The 16,524-nt window shown below is 37.5% G+C and overlaps 1 protein-coding gene across 1 annotated transcript in view; it reads right to left on the bottom strand.

Annotated features, from left to right (window-relative positions):
- The window catches only part of abraxas2 (abraxas 2, BRISC complex subunit), a 51,385-nt gene that overhangs the window by 13,093 nt on the left and 21,768 nt on the right, over positions 1–16,524 (bottom strand). The window contains exons 3-7 of the mRNA XM_028795267.2: positions 10,928–10,964; positions 8,825–8,891; positions 6,713–6,903; positions 2,294–2,413; positions 770–854 (exon numbers count right to left, since the gene is read on the bottom strand). Of these exons, the coding sequence (XP_028651100.2) occupies positions 770–854; positions 2,294–2,413; positions 6,713–6,903; positions 8,825–8,891; positions 10,928–10,964 (500 nt within the window). The remainder of the gene's footprint in view (positions 1–769; positions 855–2,293; positions 2,414–6,712; positions 6,904–8,824; positions 8,892–10,927; positions 10,965–16,524) is intronic.

The following is a 16,524-nucleotide window of genomic DNA, read 5'->3' as shown; positions in this document are numbered from 1 at the left end:
AGTACCTGGGAGTACAGCTGGATGATAAATTGGACTGGACTGCCAATACTGATGCTCTGTGCAAGAGAGGACAGAGCTGACTATACTTCCTTAGAAGGCTGGCATCTTTCAACATCTGCAATAAGATGCTGCAGATGTTCTATCAAACGGTTGTAGTGAGCGCCCTCTTCTACACGGTGGTGTGCTGGGGAGGCAGCATTAAGAACAGGGACGCCTCACGCCTGGACAAACTGGTGAGGAAGGCAGGCTCTATTGTAGGCACGGAGCTGGACAGTTTGACATCTGTGGCCGAGCGACGGGCGCTGAGCAGACTCCTGTCAATCATGGAGAATCCACTGCATCCACTACACAGTGTTATCTCCAGACAGAGGAGCAGCTTCAGCGACAGACTGCTGTCACTTTCCTGCTCCACTGACAGACTGAGGAGATCGTTCCTCCCCCACACTATGCGACTCTTCAATTCCACCCGAGGGGGTAAACGTTAACATTATACAAAGTTACTGTCTGTTATACCTGCATTTTTATCACTCTTTAAGTTAAAATTGTTTTTTATCAGTATGCTGCTGCTGGAGTATGTGAATTTCCCCTTGGGGATTAATAAAGTATCTATCTATCTATCTATCTATCTATCTATCTATCTATCTATCATTTCTAATGCAACAAAGCGGCATTTCCAGATACATATGGATTTTGCATAAACAAATATTTTTTAAAAATGATGTTTATTTGAAAACATTGTTTTTACTACTTGACTACAATGATATCTCACCTGTACTTTGTCTTGCAGAGCACTGTACACCTGAAAGATTGTCCTTATGTCCTTCATTACACCATCTTTATCAAAGAATTCAGCCCTGCAAACAACAGAATGCACAAATGTAACATTTAGTAGAAGTGTTTGTTATTTTTTGGAAAAATACATGTTTGTTAGAGCCTTGGATATAATGCTAAGCATAAAAATCAGAGTCCAGAAAACTATATATTATACTTGTCACTTAACAACCCCTTACTCAAAACCCTGTTGCATAATGTAAAACATAAAAATGTAAAACGCCTAAAATTCAGTGCTACAGATAAACATTTTCAGTCAGGTCAAATAACAATGCTGTTATTTATGGACACAGTGCTATCTATACACCCAAACCTACTTGCATACTATACAACAAATATAAGAGCAGCTAAAAATAAACTTTTCAACAATGCAATAATGGACACTGTGTGATGGTAATAATAGAGAAACCTAGAGAGTTGCACAGAAACACAAATAATAAAAACGCTTGTTTCCTCAAATTTGCATTTTTTGCCATACCAATTAAGATTTTTATTTTTGAAAAAGTAATTTATTTCCCAGTAATGAATAATTTTGTATTTAGCACAAAGCCATGCTATACAAATACAACAGCTTCTTTTTATTGAAAATTATAACAGAAACCAATAAAAAAAAAAAAAATTTAAAAAAAAAAAAAATCAGGCATCCAAGTAATCCACCTCTCATTTCGCCCAGACATTTGGCTTTGGGTGTTGGGTGGAGGACAAAGGATCACCCCAAAGATCTTACAATTTTTGATAGTGCTGTGCCAATTGAAAGGAGATACAAAATCCTTAAAGATTACCAAACAGAGTCAAAGCTGAATAAATCTAACTACTAATAACCAGAAGCAAAATACAGAGCTTCTTTAAAAATGGTGGCTGTCAGAAATGTTCAAAAATATTAATTAAATCTTTGGCATTTACCAAAACGTAAGCAAAATTAAATACATGCTTTTTATTGGGTGTTCACAAATATTTTATGTTTAATAATGAAAACCTTACATAAAAATAATTTTGTGGATTTGTTTTTGTCACATAATGCATTGTTTTCAAAAAACAACATTCTGTACATTTCCAGTATTCCTAGACTCAATGTTACCCATCCATTACAGGTAAATGATCTGGTAATTTAAGTAAAATGTAAAGTACCATGCAAGACTTAAAATCAAGTAAAAACTCTTTACACATAAAACATCAAAGATCCTATTTCAGATATTATCTAGCTAGCTGTAACATTATTACCATGTTTGAACCCTTGTTTTGGCATGCTGGTGTATTTTAATAAGTTAGTATATGTTAAAGGATAACAAAAAGAAAATCTTAAGCATAGATTCTATGTCCACAATTTTAACAAGCATATCCTAGCCAAGGTTACAGCATGATGTCTGACGCTGCAGGAATTCACTGCAACACCAGAATTCTCAATGCAATACAAGTGAGAAGGGGCACACTACATTTTACTCTTCTTTAACATTTTACTCACCCATGCTCCTGTATCACCTTGGCATAGTTCTGAGATGTGTTTGGTACAGATGAAATCTTGTATTCCTGCTGACTAGTATTCCCTAAATTGGGAATTGTAAGAGATATTCGCTGATTATACCTGTTGAAACAATACCAAACAAGTTAGATTTTTATCAATACATTAAAGAGCTTACTTTCATAATGTAATTGTTATATAGTATAACTTTGTAATTCTTAAAGTACCTTAAAATGCAACAAAAGTAAAAATTACAGAGCTTAAGTTTTTTCCCCTCAGATTTGCATAGATTTAATGTAGAGTGAAACTATGCAAAGAGGTTCACTTAACTGTTTGGCAGTAAATAAATGTGCAAAAAATATATTAAAAAAACTCTTGTCTTAATAATATTAAATGATAAGAGCACTAACAAAATAAAGGGCTTGTTTTTTTCAGTATGCTAAATAGACTGTGGCTTTCTAGCTTTTGTTATTTATATAGTATTGTCTTGAAAGACCAGTTATGCTATTTTAGGCCTTACCTTTTCCTTTTATGTACAAAACAAAAATGGAATGTGGCCCTGAGTTAAGTTAAGTGCATGCAGCCTGCTAAAGCAGCTCACCTACTGTATAATCAATGGGTGGATTGGCCAGAATAGGTGTTGTATGTTTATTTTTTTGTTAGCAAATTGCTCAACAGTGTCTGCAAAGTTAACTGTGCAAATTAACTTTGTAATATCTTTTGTTCCAGTGAGTCTATATTACACAGGTCTGAAAAAGTGATTTATTTTGTTAAACAATGAGCAAACAAAACTAAAAACATTACAGTATTATAAATAAAAAACAAAATTGATTACATAAATTTAATGTACACAGAGAAACAGAGTGATAAACCAGTTTCTGTAAGAAAATGTACTAAAAATAATGCACACCAATTAACTGTAATACATTTAGATAATGCCATGCTATAGGCTTATTCACTTATTTTTGAACTCTTCCCTCTTTTAAGAAAAGAGTATGATTAAGAAAAAAGGTTCCCTGGATTAGCATGTATACAAAAAACACTTTGCACTCCATCTAACAAATTAAACTTTCACATATTCTGTTATGTACTAGATCTTTAAGCAAACAAATGAGAACATACTGTTATTTAAAACTACATATGAAATTTTTTAATAAATTAACAAGAATTTCTAATTACTACTATTCATGGCAGCCACAGTTAAATATGAGACACTACCATGAACAATACACAAGTAATCATTAACAGAACAACCACCACCAGTAGGTTTACAAACATAAAATGTAATACTGGTAATTAAATGCTTAGGGATAAAGCAAATACTATATGACTTGTACGATGCTGCTTTTCAACCAAACGACGCACACCTCTCCAAACTCCTTAGACTGTGGAGGAACCTGAATTATTTACAGATGAATGCAGGGAGGACCCAGGATCGAACCTGCAACCTTTTGATTATGAGACAGCAAGACAACATGTCTACTTCATATCAACTGATATTTGGGCTTTGCTTTTTACACTTTGACAGCAACACTTAAACTGAATAATTTCTTTTTCTTTGGTTATATTCGTGAATAAAATCGTACTTGTTTTGTTTTACCTTTTGTGAAAGTGTTTATTTGATATTTGGGCTTCAGTCTTCACACATTATACACTTCACATCAGCATTTTGTCATTATTACTATAACATGAAAAACGTTTGTTTAGTTATGTGTTCAACATTTCTTGCCATCCTACATTTACACAGATCACACATGAAATGTAAGTATTCCAAATAACGATATATTGTTTACACTATACAATTCCAGACACCTAACTCCCAGTTAAAGAGACTTCAGCTCTGAGAATTTTGTGTCTGACTTGAATTCAGCTGCCTCGGTGGGTGATGGGATAGCAGGCTGCTTGCTTGTGCTGACTGACCCATCTACAAAATAAAGACACTGATGAGGAGGTGCAAGGGAATTTAAGGTGGCCCAGCATTACAAATATTTTCATAGGCTTCAGGGATTCTAGTGTTAAAGGAATCTTTAACATCTTGTTATTTCCTTGAGTGGAACTGGTCACAAACTGATAGAAATTTGTCATTGTTTGTCCAAAGGACTGCTGGTCTTGGAACTGACTCTCTATATCTGAAATTTAGTGAAATACATCTGCTTGTTCAACAGTGGTTCAGAATGAGGGCCTAGTTGACTCACTTTGTTCAATCCCTTATATTTTTATTCATAGAAAGAGTAATTTCATGGAACTTTACAAAATTACATATGATTACAGCAATACTGTATTAGGAATAGCCTTCAAGCAATCAAGCTCGGATTTTAGGAATCAATGATTTCATGTGGTTAGAGAATATATTTTATTACATTGGTAGATTAGAAAAGGTTTAGTTAATAAAAGACAACCAATGGATAGAAAAATGATTTTGGTAAATTAAAAGGTGTTAGTGTATTTCACTGAAAAGCAAAGAGCTTGATGAGTAAAGGGAATGTGTTAATGTTCTTCATTATAAAATGTCTTAAAAATTAATAATTTATTGATTTACTTTAACATAATAGTAACATTTACCACCACTCAAAAAAACAGTATATTCAATAAAACAGGTTTTACTTTATCCTGTCATCAGTTTGCTAAACTTGCTTTTCCATTACAGGTTTACAACAAACAGAAGCCTACACAGGTAATAATAAGAGAGCAGCAGCTGCCAATCCAAGACAGACTGTTATCACACAGCAAAGTCACATATTCTAACTTACCCACACATGAAGGGCTAATTTAAAGTTGCAACTCAATCTAAAAGCAAGCCTTTTATTGTGATAAACTTAGTAATTTATTAAATGTCAAAAAGTGTTGCATAGTAGCAATGCTAAGATGATAGTTCGCTACAACAAAATATTCAGCACATCACCCTGAGGGATCAGACTCCTGAGCCTTCCAGGTAAGGCCTATGTCAGTGTACTGGAGGGGAAACGCCATTCAATGGTTGTGCCCAAGATACAAGTGGAACAATGTGGATTCTGTCCTGGCCATGGAACAGTAGGCCAGCTCTTCTCCTCGACACAGCTGCTGGAGTGTCCATGGGAGTATGATAACCCAGTCTACATGTGTTTTCACATTTAGAAAAAACACACGGCTGTGTCCCTTGGCACGTATTGTGGAAGGTGCTGCAGGAATAAGGGGTAATAGGACCAGTCTTTTGTGGCATTTGTTCCTAACATGAATGCAGTGAGAAGTGTGTCCAAATATCTGCTTTTAAGCTAAATTCTTTCACTGGGGATGTTGGGACACCATCAAGGCTGTGACTTGCCAGTGCTGCTGTTTGTGGTTTTCATGGACAGTATTATCAAGGCGCAGCCAAGGATGCGAGGGTGTCCCATTAGGGAGGGTAGATGTAGCATCACTGCTTTATCCAGGTTATATTTTACTCTTTCCCTCATCTGATTTAGACCTTCCGCATGCACCCGAGCAATTCGCTGACAAAGTGAAGCAGCACGGATGAGGATCAGAACCTCCAAGTCAGAGGTCACAGTTCTTTCCTGGAAAAGAGAGGATTGCTCTCTCCAGGTAAGGGAGAAATAACTGATACAACAAATGTACTAGAGCGGCAGCAGTTGTTCTTCGAGCTCCATAATGGTCTGTGGTGGTGAAACACAGACCGCTGGACTATTTGTCAGTCAGCAATTTAGGAGAGCCTCCAAGTAAAGACATTGTTACTCCAGACCAAGAGGAGACAATTGAACTGATGTAGTTTGCCCTGGAGCTGCTTCCAGGCATGTCCTACTAGTTGAACACCCTATGGCAGAGAAGACATGATGGAAGGATTATAGCTGACTTGCTTGGCCTGCTGCCACCATGGCTCTCACCAGGAAAAGTGGTTTCAGATGATGAAATGTGATGAAAACAATACATCAGACAGAATTATATTCTTCCCTCTGCAGGTACAGAACCCGAGAAGAAAAAGAAATAAAATTTTTTAGAGTTGTTCTGATTTACTTTTTTCCAAAGATATATTTGTTTTTGTTGCTTCTATCTGAAACGTGATAATGACCTGATTTTACAGGCTGGGGAATAAAGATACAGGACAGCAAAATTGAATAATATTGAAAATGCACAGATTTAAAGAGTTACCAAATAATAATGTCTGTGCATTCATTGTCAAAATGGTCTAAACAACTGAAATCTGGCATGAATAGAGAACATCTTTAATGACACTAATGAAAACTGTTCTACAAATCCATACATTACAGCCAAAAAGTAACATTGTAAAATATTATACTGTGTAGGCACAATTTCACTGATAAAGGACTACAGCTCAAAATCCATATGCATTTAGCATATTTTTAATTTAAGATAAAAATAATTGGTCATACATACACCATATGTGATACCTAAATGGGCATGAGATGTTGCCAAAAACACATTACTCACCTTCTGTTTGGCCTAAATAGTACATATTCTAGGGCATGTGTGGAATTGTTTGCAGTGGAGATGAAGCTAAAGAGAAGGAAGACTAAGTCAGGCACTCCAAGAATTTGTGTCAGCTGCTTATGGATGATCTGCTCTCGAAAGGACATCTGCTGCTGTGTGTTTCTTCTGAACTTATACCATCCAATAACATTCTGCAGAAACAGAAAGGAGAGTAATTTTACTGTATGCAAACAAACTTGTAACATGATTCATATTACAAGACTAAGATTAGTAATACAACTTTCCTAAATCTCTTTAATCCAATTCAAGGTATGCAGGATGCCAGAGAATATCCTAGTTGTTTCATTAAATACCATGGCACAAACATTGACTATTAGGTTCATTAATAAAAGTAAAATTTCCATGCTTTTATGTAGAAAATGCTGAACCAAGCATTTACCTTGGTTCATGATTTACTGAATGAAAATCACTTTCTGAAGAATTTTTACATGCAGCAGACAACTAATATACAATCCATGGACTACTCATACCATATCACCTTGAAGCTTACACTCATACCCCTTGTCAGGAGAATAGCAAGACCTAACTCTTTGTTTGGAAGTTTGGAAAGGCAAATAAAAGGATTATAGTGGAGGGGGTTGGTTGATATCAGTTTAACTGGTAGATAAACTCTTTTGTCCTGGTTCAAGCTAACCTGAGTAGGACTGTCTTTATAATTTGTCTTTATAAATTATAATCAGTCAATGTACTGTATGAAGAATTTAAAACCAGAATGGAAAGCCAAGAAAACAAGGTGACTTAAAGCATTCCATGGATTACATACAATACATGGTAATTTTAAGATCCTAGCTGACAGATTGTTAATGTGACATCCTTGAATCTAATCATGCCAATGGTGTTCCATAAATAATCTATATATATAAAATCCCTATGTGCGTCCAGGTGTCCGTGTGTGGGTGTCTTCTGATGAAGTGCGCATGCGCGGGGCACGGTGCGATATTACTGTCAGAGAAAGTTAGAGGCGTTTTACGGAAATACAAACAGTATCACTGCGAGAGGAAATTAAAGGTACACAATACAGTGACGCATATTACAGCCACATACAAGCCAGTATTACTGTCAGAGGAGATTACAGGCATATTACCGACGCGCACGCCTGTATTATCGCCAGAGAAAATTAAAGGTATATTACGGACGTACAAGCCAGCGGACGTACAAGACGGTATCCTTCAATAAGGGTGCGCACAAAAAGACGAGCCTCAAAAGGGCGACCTCAATTGGGCGCAGCGAATAAAGGCGCGCTCAATTGAGGTCACCTTTTTGAAGCTTGCCTTTTTGTGCGCGCCCTTATTGAATACAGCCGTGCAAGACAGTATCACTGTCACAGAAAATTAAAGACACACAATACACGGCGGCAGCCCACGAAGAACGGTCAGCTCAGCAAATAAACATCAACAAAAGAAAGGCTGAAAGAAAGAAAAATACGACCAACAAAAAGAATGAGGTCAAAGTCCCTTGCCATTTAATATAGACTGTTCCTACTAATGTTTATGCACTACTGTTCTAGCGCCTGTTATTATAACGGGCTAAATGACTAGTAATTATATAGTAGGCCAAGGCATGGCATCTTTAGTTGCAGAGATCATTAGAATGTTTCTTTCAGTTTAAGTTTTTTTGAAAGTCAAGATATATAATATGATACAATCTAATGCATCGTTTGAAGCACACAACTCCCATGCTCAGTCAACCCATGACTGTCTGCTAACAGATTTGCCTATAGTTGTAAGATTATGTCTAACCACCACCCTTATATAAGGGTACCATTATTGATAGCCTGTAGTCTTAAGGAATTTTCTCACTGTGTACTTATTTCTGAAAAATATGTATAAAGAGCTTGTGAACCTAATCATTAGGTTCTCTAAGAACATGTTAGTAAATGTTACCCTGATTAGACACTTTTAGTCTTAGTTGCTCTTTGTTCTCTAAAATTCCCATATTGTTCAATATTTCTGTAATATTACATGTAACTGGTGCCATTTAGGAATAGATTATGTGAATATGACTGAATACTAAAATGTAGACAAGCCATTTGCTTTTTGACAAATAACTTACTTGTCTCCTTTCCTTGAGAATTCTTTTGAGGTTCTCCTCATTGATTTTTCCTGCGTAGTCATAAAAACTTAAAAGGGAAAATAAAGATGTACATATAAATTAAAAGGTAAACTTGCAAACACAGAATATTAAAGAAAAAATGTCACACTTTGTTCATTAGCATTAATATCACATCTGGCAATATAGTTTTGAAATAACTATATTTTGCCTACATACAGTATTTAGGATGTGAAATGTAACATTTTCAGCAAGAAAAAAGTGATAAATTCACAGTTTATAGGCAGGGCTAATTACAACAGTGTGCAAAAGTATTCAATCTCTTTGAAAGACATAATTTTCCGCATGGCAAAAGATATTTAATCCATTCAGTATTTTAATGTGAACTCTTATGCTGTAACAACACATTTCCAAAGTTAAAATAAACCATTTCCTGCAGATAATTCACTGAAGAAGAAAAACTCAAAAAGTTAGTGTTCAAGCCCAACACATTAATACTTTGTAGTGAGCTGTTTTTCTGCAATAACAGCCTTAACTGTTTTGGCATAAGTACATACCAGTTTGGCACATTGTTCAGGAGTGATTCTTCCCCATTCTTCTTGGCAGAATTTATTGAGATTTTCTAGGTTGGTGGGATGGCACCACCGGACAACAATATTCAAATAGTGCCACAGATTTTCAAAAGGGCCAAGATTAGGGTTTTGACTTGGCTATTCCAAAACATTCACTTTTCTGTTTTTGATCCACTCCAGTGTTGCTTTGGCCTTATGCTTAGGGTCACTGTCATGTTGAAAGATTAATATTTTCCCCGAGTTGTAGGTTCATAGCTGACTGGAACAACTCCTGCAATATTGGACAGTATTTTTGTCCATCCATTGTCCTTTCAATTCTGACAAGATTCCCAGTCCGGCACATGGAAAACATTCCCATAGTATATTTCACTGTAGGTATGGCGTTTCTTGAGGCATGGACAAAGTTACTTTTAGGCCACACATACCTGTTTGAGGTCTGCCCAGAAACTTCTGTTTTGGTCTCATCTGAACATTCAACCTCCTCCCACAACTTGACTGGGTCTTTCTTATGCTTATTAGCAAATGCCATAGATGCTTTTATGTGGACCTTCTTAAGGTATGGCTTGTTTCTTGGTACCTTCCTGTAGAGGGCTGTTTTACAAGGAGCTCTTGAAATTGTGGAACCATGTACCTTCACTCCAGTTTTGGCCAAAGAAAACTGCAGACTTCTGAGACTGACTGTTGGATATTTAGTAGTCTCTCTCACCAGTTGATGACTTGTGTTTAGTTTTGAGAGACAGCCTGTTCCAGTAATAGTCTGGGTGTTGTGCTGAACCTTCCACTTATCTGATGATGGCTCTAACAGTGCTTAATGGGACATTCAAACTCTTTGATATTTTTGTTGCCACTTCTTGCCTTGTGCATTTCAATGACTGTTTATCACATCAGCAGAATACTCCTTTGTCTTCATTTTTGCAGTGGCTGTCCAGCAAAGACTATGGGCCTTACAAAGGGTGCTTTTTAAATCCAGAGAGATACAAAGGACTCAACAAGTAGTACTTAATTATATTTAATTATGGTCAAATAACTGTCACCTTTGTGTCATTTGTGATTCATTTATTATTTGTGTAACCCTGGAGCTTCCAAAGCACAGTGGTTTAAATGCTTACGCAAACACTACCTTGAGGTTTTCTTCTTCAGTTAAATATCTACAGAAAATGTTCTATTTTGAAGAAAAGAAAATTTTATGTTTAAAGAAATATTACAAACCCAGATGATATATAATGTAAAAGTTTTGTATCTATTTTACGATTCTCATTTGCAAATATACTGACTTTAAAGTACAAAACTAAATGGCATGAGGTCATATAATTAATAATTATACGTAATCATGCTAATTAAACGTAACTCCAGTAACTGTCAAAGTGATGCAGAGGTTTTTTTAATGCACAATCAATAACCATCCACATAAAGTAAAATACAAAAGCAATTAGATACTGTGTAACACCTTAAGTACATTTACTCATGAATCAATAGTGACATTTTTAAAATAAAGAGCTACAAAAAGATATAAAAAGAGAGATTGTTGTCTTACCTAAAAAGCTGTGAACATGGTTCATGATTTTGGACTTCTGTAGAGAGAAAAGCAAACATTTTGTTTTCATTTGATTATTTTTAACAGGTGTTTGCATTAATCCAAATTACTAACCCTGTACTTACAATGCACAAAGTTGAAAACTGAACAAACACCATAAATATTTAATATGGTTTAGTTTACCTTTAGCAAATTAATACAAACATGATTTAAATCAAGATTCATTACAGGAAGTGATACAAGACAAAAGAATATCAAAACTTTGATACTGCTTGTCCAGAGACATAGCAAAGATAAAAGTAACCAAGACTATGTACTAAATAAGACCCCATCAAATAAAAATGTATTTTAAGCTTAATCTAACTGAATAATTAATAAAACTAGGGTTTAGGGGTTTCCTCCTAGACTCCAAAGATATTCATGTTAGGTTAACTGGTGACTCTCCACTGGCTCAGTATAAGAGAATATTGAAGTATGCATGAGTGTGCTCTAAAATAGTCTACCCAGTTTCCACTTTGACCAATATAGCTTCCAGTTTCCTTCAACCCTAAACTGGATAAAGAAGTTAGATAACAGATGGACATATATTCAAGCTTTCTTAGGTTGTATAAAATTCAGAGCTCTGTTACATATATATATATATATATATATATATATATATATATATATATATATATATATATATATATATATATATATATATATATATATATATATAGTATATACACATAATTCTGCCTGGCCCTGATGACATCACTTCCAGTTCCTGCCCTAATGATGTCACCTCCATTTCCAGGGCCATTGATAACATCACTTTCCGGTCACGCCTCTGATGACACTACTTCCAGTTTCAGGCCCATTAATAAAGTCACATTGATGACGTCATTTCCTCTGTTTGCCTTTAAAACCGCCATTTTGACCATGTCTAAACAGTTCTGTTCCGGACTCCAATCTGTACACATTAGTACAATAATTCATCCTATATTGCAGCCAGGAAATAATATATGGGTGGCTGCCCCAAACCTTTCTGTGGCTTTTGTCGAGTTTGTGACAACATTACAGTGCGTCGGGAAAGTATTCACAGCGCATCACTTTTTCCACATTTTGTTATGTTACAGACTTATTCCAAAATGGATTAAATTCATTTTTTTCCTCAGAATTCTACACACAACACCCCATAATGACAACGTGAAAAAAGTTTACTTGAGGTTTTTGCAAATTTATTAAAAATAAAAAAACTGAGAAATCACATGTACATAAGTATTCGCAGCCTTTGCTCAATACTTTGTCGATGCACCTTTCGCAGCAATTACAGCCTCAAGTCTTTTTGAATATGATGCCACAAGCTTGGCACACCTATCCTTGGCCAGTTTCGCCCATTCCTCTTTGCAGCACCTCTCAAGCTCCATCAGGTTGGATGGGAAGCGTCGGTGCACAGCCATTTTAAGATTTCTCCAGAGATGTTCAATCGGATTCAAGTCTGGGCTCCGGCTGGGCCACTCAAGGACATTCACAGAGTTGTCCTGAAGCCACTCCTTTGATATCTTGGCTGTGTGCTTAGGGTCATTGTCCTGCTGAAAGATGAACCGTCGCCCCAGTCTGAGGTCAAGAGTGCTCTGGAGCCAGTTTTCATCCAGGATGTCTCTGTACATTGCTGCAGTCATCTTTCCCTTTATCCTGACTGCCTCCCAGTCCCTGCCTCTGAAAAACATCCCCACAGCATGATGCTGCCGCCACCATGCTTCACTTTAGGGATGGTACTGGCCTGGTGATGAGCGGTGCCTGGTTTCCTCCAAACGTGACGCCTGGCATTCACACCAAAGAGTTCAATCTTTGTCTCATCAGACCAGAGAATTTTCTTTCCCATGGTCTGAGAGTCCTTCAGGTGCCTTTTGGCAAACTCCAGGCGGGCTGCCATGTGCCTTTTACTAAGGAGTGGCTTCTGTCTGGCCACTCTACCATACAGGCCTGATTGGTGGATTGCTGCAGAGATGGTTGTCCTTCTGGAAGGTTCTCCTCTCTCCACAGAGGATCTCTGGATCTCTGACAGAGTGACCATCGGGTTCTTGGTCACCTCCCTGACTAAGGCCCTTCTCCCCCAATCACTCAGTTTAGATGGCCGGCCAGCTCTAGGAAGAGTCCTGGTGGTTTCGAACTTCTTCCACTTACGGATGATGGAGGCCACTGTGCTCACTGGGACCTTCAAAGCAGCAGAAATTTTTCTGTAACCTTCCCCAGACTTGTGCCTCAAGACTACCCTGTCTCGGATGTCTACAGACAATTCCTCTGACTTCATGCTTGGTTTGTGCTCTGACATGAACTGTCAACTGTGGGACCTTATATAGACAGGTGTGTGCCTTTACAAATCATGTCCAATCAACTGAATTTACCACAGATGGACTCCAATTAAGCTGCAGAAACATCTCAAGGATGATCAGGGTAAACAGGATGCACCTGAGCTCAAATTTGAGCTTCATGGCAAAGGCTGTGAATACTTATGTACATGTGCATTCTCAATTTTTTTATTTTTAATAAATTTGCAAAAACCTCAAGTAAACTTGTTTCACGTTGTCATTATGGGGTGTTGTGTGTAGAATTCTGAGGAAAAAAATGAATTTAATCCATTTTGGAATAAGGCTGTAACATAACAAAATGTGGAAAAAGTGATGCGCTGTGAATACTTTCTGGATGCACTGTATATATACAGGTAAAATTCTGTTAAAACAAACTGCCAGGGACCTAAAAAATATTTCGTTGTAATGAAAATTTCATAGTAATGAGATTCTGTATTTGTCACTAGTGCTTTCTTTAACTTGCGTCCTGGCGTTTGCAATCATTTCAATAGCTTCTTTCGCGTTAATTTTAATCTCCTCCCGTCTACAAGTTATGCTGAAGAGAATTTTTCTCAGCATTTCCTTTGCGATAATACACTTTCAGGGTGCGAATGATGCCAAATCCAATGGCTTAAGTGCTACCGTGTAATTGGGAGGGAGGAATTCAACACGAACATTATCTAAATGTGGAAGCATGTTGTGTGCAGCACAGTTATGAATGAGAACCCAAATCATCTTTTTCTTCTTCTTCATATTGTGAGGTTTCTGAACTCTTTTGGGATCCCCCCACCCAATGGGAACGACACGCTGAAGTGGGTCCAGAAGCGTGATTGCCGCGTCTGTGGAAGATTGTTTGTCCGTCTCCAGGGCACGGCAACTGCTGGCTCACAGTGATGCAGTGAAGCGTCACAGAAGCAAATCCTAAAAGATCGTGGTCGCGCTATAAGTGCCTGTCTTGCACCCCAAAACACGAGGGTGAGTCTCAGTACTTTAGCAAAACCAGCTTTATTCAGCTTGAAACAGGAACAGCACATTATTTATTGTAGCGTGATCTGCCACTCTCCTATACACAGACACAGCAGTCAGGCAGGGTCGTGGCCAGGTTATACTGTACCCTGCATTTACAATGTTCCTTGCATCACCCACTGAGATCTTTTCTGTTTGGTTTGGCAGTAAGCCGCCCCAGAGCTGTGAGCCTGCTGTTGCCCTGGCAATGGATAAACAGTTTTCCACAGGGACTATCTTCGGCGTGTTGTCCTGTTGGGGGAGGTCCCAAGACAGTTTAGAAACCTCACATTTTCTTGAATTAGTGCCGTATTAATAGAAATGTTTCTTGAACGAGCATCACTGAACCACATAAAAACTGCTTTTTCAACGTCTTCAAATGCAGCAGTTTGCATATGTTTGCAACCCGAGATTTTTCTTCTTTTTTTGCTCGGCCTTTCAAGAAAGTTGACAGTGTTGATGGCAAAATTCCAAATTTCTGAAAGTTTTTTTTTCTTCTAATATGAACTGTTATCGTTTTTTCATGTCTGCCATTTCTATAGGAGGATGACAATAAGTTAATTTCCAATGGATATTTTTCAAATGTTGACGAGCAATAAGCAAAAGGTATCACTGAAAACCACTAAAAACAAAAACAGCAAAAAAAAAACAAAAAAAACAAAAGTTCGAAGAAAGAAAAAAAAAAAAATTATGTTTCTGTTTGGGGATCATTGTGCACAACTGAGCTGTGACCACAAACTGCTCTGTGGATGATTCAGGCATTTCAAGGTCTTTTGTAATGAAAGTATCTGCTGAATGTATTTCATAGTAACATGATTTCTATAGACTCGTGTCATGTGGGGAAACTGTCGGGACCATAAAAATACTTTGTTGTAATGAAAATTTCGTTGTAAACATTTTCATTGTAACGGAATTTTACCTGTGTGTGTGTATATATACAGGTGCTGGTCATAAAATTAGAATATCATGACAAAGTTGATTTATTTCAGTAATTCCATTCAAAAAGTGAAACTTGTATATTAGATTCATTCATTACACACAGACTGATGTATTTCAAATGTTTATTGCTTTTAATGTTGATGATTATAATTGACAACTAATGAAAGTCCCAAATTCAGTATCTCGGAAAATTAGAATATCAATTAAGACCAATGCAAAAAAAGGATTTTTAGAAATGTTGGCCAACTGAAAGGTATGAACATGAAAAGTATGAGCATGTACAGTACTCAATATTTAGTTGGGGCTCCTTTGGCCTGGATTACTGCAGCAATGCGGCGTGGCATGGAGTCGATCAGTCTGTGGCACTGCTCAGGTGTTATGAGAGCCCATGTTGCTCTGATAGTGGCCTTCAGCTCTTCTGAATTGTTGGGTCTGGCGTATTGCATCTTCCTCTTCACAATACCCCATAGATTTTCTATGGGGTTAAGGTCAGGCGAGTTTGCTGGCCAATCAAGAACAGGGATACCATGGTCCTTAAACCAGGTACTGGTAGCTTTGGCACTGTGTGCAGGTGCCAGGTCCTGTTGGAAAATGAAATCTGCATCTCCATAAAGTTCGTCAGCAGCAGGAAGCATGAAGTGCTCTAAAACTTCCTAGTAGACGGCTGTGTTGACCTTGGACCTCAGAGAAAACACAATGGACCAACACCAGCAGATGACATGGCACCCCAAACCATCACTGACTGTGGAAACTTTACACTGGACCTCACGCAACGTGGATTCTGTGCCTCTCCTCTCTTCCTCCAGACTCTGGGACCTTGATTTCCAAAGGAAATGCAAAATTTACTTTAATCAGAGAACATAACTTTGGACCACTCAGCAGCAGTCCAATCCTTTTTGTCTTTATTCCAGGCGAGACGCTTCTGACGCGGTCTCTTGTTCAAGAGTGGCTTGACATAAGGAATGCGACAGCTGAAACCCATGTCTTGCATACGTCTGTGCGTGGTGGTTCTTGAAGCACTGACTCCAGCTGCAGTCCACTCTTTGTGAATCTCCCCCACATTTTTGAATGGGTTTTGTTTCACAATCCTCTCCGGGGTGCGGTTATCTCTATTGCTTGTACACTTTTTTCTACCACATCTTGTCCTTCCCTTCGCCTCTCTATTAACGTGCTTGGACACAGAGCTCTGTGAACAGCCAGCCTCTTTAGCAATGACCTTTTGTGTCTTGCCCTCCTTGTGCAAGGTGTCAGTGGTCGTCTTTTGGACAACTGTCAAGTCAGCAGTCTTCCCCATGTTTGTGTAGCTTACAGAACTAGACT

Source organism: Erpetoichthys calabaricus, chromosome 2, assembly GCF_900747795.2.
Source record: "Erpetoichthys calabaricus chromosome 2, fErpCal1.3, whole genome shotgun sequence".
In the NCBI taxonomy this organism is placed as follows: Eukaryota; Metazoa; Chordata; class Cladistia; order Polypteriformes; family Polypteridae; genus Erpetoichthys; species Erpetoichthys calabaricus.
The sequence above is the reverse complement of the archived record's forward strand: the minus strand, read 5'-3'. Positions and strand labels throughout refer to the sequence as shown.